General features: G+C 63.8%; 1 protein-coding gene across 1 annotated transcript; it reads left to right on the forward strand.

Moving 5' to 3' along the window:
• Window positions 1–809: 809 nt before the first annotated feature.
• Window positions 810–3,511, forward strand: MNEG_7731 (Cyclin-L1-1; the record flags this gene model as incomplete). Its single annotated transcript, XM_014043798.1, has 5 exons — window positions 810–1,043; window positions 1,348–1,509; window positions 2,012–2,190; window positions 2,976–3,405; window positions 3,500–3,511. The coding sequence occupies 5 exons, from the start codon at window positions 810–812 to the stop codon at window positions 3,509–3,511; spliced, it is 1,017 nt and encodes a 338-aa protein (XP_013899252.1).
• Between the last annotated feature and the right edge of the window lie 127 nt (window positions 3,512–3,638).

Here is a 3,638-nt window from a genome sequence, read left to right on the forward strand (position 1 = left end):
ATACTTGTGGTGCGCGACCCAGCATACGTCAAAGCAGCTCGCATTTTCCGACAAGCTCCGAGTGCGGCAGTCTTGCAAGCATATGCCTTGAACTGCTGAGCTGTACTTGAAGATGGGATTCAGAAAGGGTGATCTTTCAGGCCATGCACTTGACCGGCTCCCAGGGTGGCACAGCTCGCGCCGGTGCAGCGTGGTGCGGGCAGGTGGTGGTGGTGCAGCTGCTGTGGAACCGCAATGGTGCACAACGAATGCACGGCACTGCCGACACACCTGTGCCAAATTCTTACTTTGTTTCGCTCACGTCCATTCGCTGCGCAAGGCGCCATAGCTCTACCACACCAAGCGCGCCCACAGAAAGTGATCTGCCGTGCATACGAGCTCTTGCATACGCGCATCTGGGAAATTAGATGATGTGTATCGAGAGGCACTAGGAGGCAGCACCGATTAGATCAGCCGGACGAAGTATTCCAAACGCAGCTCCAGCGCAGGTGCGGGAACTGGTGTATGCACAAGGCTCTGTCTGCGTCCTCAAGAGGCATCGGAAGCTTATAACGGATGCCTGGATGCCTGCGTCGTGGTGTGGGGCATCGCGCTGCCTGATCGATGCATGCAGTCGCACCAACCGGCTTCCTCCTGCGTCTACTCAGGTGGGCTTGGCATTGCGCTGCTGCTGCCGCCGCGGCCACTGGCAGTTCCGCTTGGGCACAGTGTGACGGCTCAGGCAGCGTGCAGCCGGCAGCCCCCCGAGAAGCGGCGCCGCGCCCGTCCCCGACGCCTGGGCGGCGCGACCGCGCCCGTGTGGCGGCGGCATGCCCCTTAGCATCCTCGACAACTTCTACCTATCAGATGAGGAGCTCGAGAACAGCCCCAGCCGGCAGCATGGCATTGACAGGGAGACGGAGACGACGCTGCGGGTCTACGGGTGCGATCTCATCCAGGAGGCCGGCATCCTGCTGCAGTTCCCGCAGGCGGCAATGGCCACCGGGCAGGTGCTGTTCCACAGGTTCTACTGCAAGCGCTCAATGAAGGACTTCAACGTGAAGGTGGGGGTTGCGGAGGGCAGGGCACAGGAGGGTGTTGGTGTGGCTGTTGCTGAACGATAAAGGGGGTGGGGGGCGAGCTCTGGCCTGTGGCAGAAGTTTTGAGGGATTTGTAGATTTTAGAAAGCGGCGGCGCCCGTCAGCGTTTGCTCGGAAGAGCGATGTCAGCGCCGTGCCGCCACACTCTCCTGTGTGCGGAGCGACAAGGTGCCTGCAGCATCCCCTTGCAACTGCAGCGCAGCGGCCCCCACACCAGGCCGCGCCGTCAACCGACCCCCGGGCCCTCCCGACCGCCTTGGCCCCTCAGAAAGTGGCGGCCACGGCGCTGTGGCTGGGCGCTAAGCTGGAGGAGGTGCCGGAGGTGTCGCAGCACCCTGAGAAGCTGGTGCGCAAGGTGCTGGTCACGGTGGACCGCATCTGCTCGCGGCGGGAGGACGCAAAGCCGTCGCTGCTGGAGCTGTCGTCAAAGGTGGGTGTGTGTGTGGTGTGTGTGTGTGTGCGCGCGCACGCACGCATATGTGTGCGCACGCGTGTGGAAGGGGGGGCTGCTTACGGCAGCGCCGGCTGCCAGGGGTTGCGATGGGGGGGAGTCGCATATGCGTTGCCTGGAGTATTTGTCGTGTCCTGAGCGGCGGTGCGACACCGCGCGCCCACACCTGATGCGGTTCGCTGCCGGCGCGGAGGCGCGCGCGTGGGCGTGAGCATGTGGCGGCTCATGGTGTCGCAACCTTTCCTTGCGGCTGCTGGGCGTGCGTTTCCTGGGGATGAAACATTCAGACTGTCTTCTCCCCTTGTTGGCTCGGTCGCTTTCAGGCCTGAGGAAGGCCCGACTATCCCCCGCTCTGCCCTTTACACAGCCAAACCTGCCATGCCCCCGCGACCATGTCGGATCCGCCACCCACCCGCATGCCAACCTCAACCCTGCTCCCACCGTCACCCCCACCAAAACCAACACCCTCATCCAACCACAGGCGTACGCCTCATTCCGCGAGGCCCTGGTGCGCTACGAGCGGGAGATGCTCAAGGCCTTCGGCTTCATAACGCACGTGCACCACCCCCACAAGCAGATGCTCAACTACTGCCAGGTCATACGCGCCGACACGGCGCACCACGCGCTGATGCAGGAGGCGTGGAGCATCGTGAACGACAGGTGCGTCTGCATGTGTTTTCTTTGTGTGCGTGCACACATGTGTGTGTGTGTGTGTGAGAGAGTGTGTGTGTGTTTGTGTGCACACGCGCTCGCGGCTTTGTGTTTGTGTGTGTGTGTGTGTGTGTGTGTGTGTGTGTGCGTGTGTGTTTGTGTGTGGGGGGGGGAGGCGGTGCACGGCTGCCACTTGAATGTCACTTCAACGAAGGAGGCTTACACGTGATCCATCCAGATGTGTGCGGTGTATTCTATCAGCGGTCGGGTGCTGTGATGACTGATTACCTTAGGATCGACTCCTGAATTCAAGCCATGTCGACACAACCTATTCATACAGCAACCTCTGAGTCCCGACCCGCCGCGTGTGTGTGTGCGTGTGCGTGTGTGTGTGAGGAAGGGGAAGGCGGTGCGCGGCTGCAACTTGTATGTCACTTCAACGAAGGAGGTCACACATGGTCCATTCAGAAGTGTGATGTATTCTATGAGCGGTCGGGTGCTGTGATGACTAATCACCTTAGGATCGACTCCTGAATCCATCTATGTCGAGACAACCTATTCATACAGCAACCTCTGAGCCCCGACCTGCTGCCGCGGCCCCCAAACCTGCACGCCCTCTTTTGGGGGTCGCCACCCGTTGCCCCAGCATTACATCTTCAACTGGGGCGGCGACTTGAGCTGCATCTCAAGTAGACCAAGCGCAGACCAACGCACTGGCACTCCACACTGCCTGACGACTGAACCCAACGTGACCACACCCCTTCGGTGCGCAACCCTCCTGCCGTCTCCCCCAGCCTGCGCACCACGCTGTGCCTGCGATTCCGGCCCCACGTCATCGCCTGCGGCGCCATCTTCTACGCCGCGCGCCGCCTGCACGTCGCGCTGCCCGAGGAGCCGCCGTGGTGGCGGGTGTTTGGCGTGGAGGAGGCGGGGATGTTTGAGGTCGTAAGGGTCATGCACGAGCTGTACCAGCGGCCAAGGGCGGAGCACATCCCTGTGTTCAGGCACATCCTGCCCAGCAAGCCGCCGACGCCCGTGCTGTCGCCGGCGCCGGGCGCGGAAAAGCGCGGCGGGCCGCTCGACGGGGCGTCGGCGGAGCGCGGGGCCGTGCCGGCGGCGCCGGTGGCGGCGGCGGCGCTCGCGGCGGGGTTGGGCGGCGCGGAGGGTGGAGGCGGAGGCAGCGCGCCGCGGGCGCCGACCAGCATTGGCGGCGGCGGGGCGCCGGTGGCTGTGGCTGGGGGCGGCGGCGCGGGCGGCGGCGCAACGGGGACGCCGGGCAGGGCTGAGGACGGCGCCGGTGCCGTGGATGCGGCGACAGCGACTGACGTGAGCTCGCAGCGCAGCTGCAGCGTGCTGACTTATTGCGCTGCTGGCCCGCTCTCAGCAGGCGCTCAATCGTGTTGTGGCAGCGCTTTATACCAACGCGCAAGCATCCCCTTGCCCTCCGCCCTCCGCCC

The sequence above is a fragment of the Monoraphidium neglectum genome, assembly GCF_000611645.1.
Source record: "Monoraphidium neglectum strain SAG 48.87 unplaced genomic scaffold scaffold01398, whole genome shotgun sequence".
Classification (NCBI taxonomy): Eukaryota; Viridiplantae; Chlorophyta; class Chlorophyceae; order Sphaeropleales; family Selenastraceae; genus Monoraphidium; species Monoraphidium neglectum.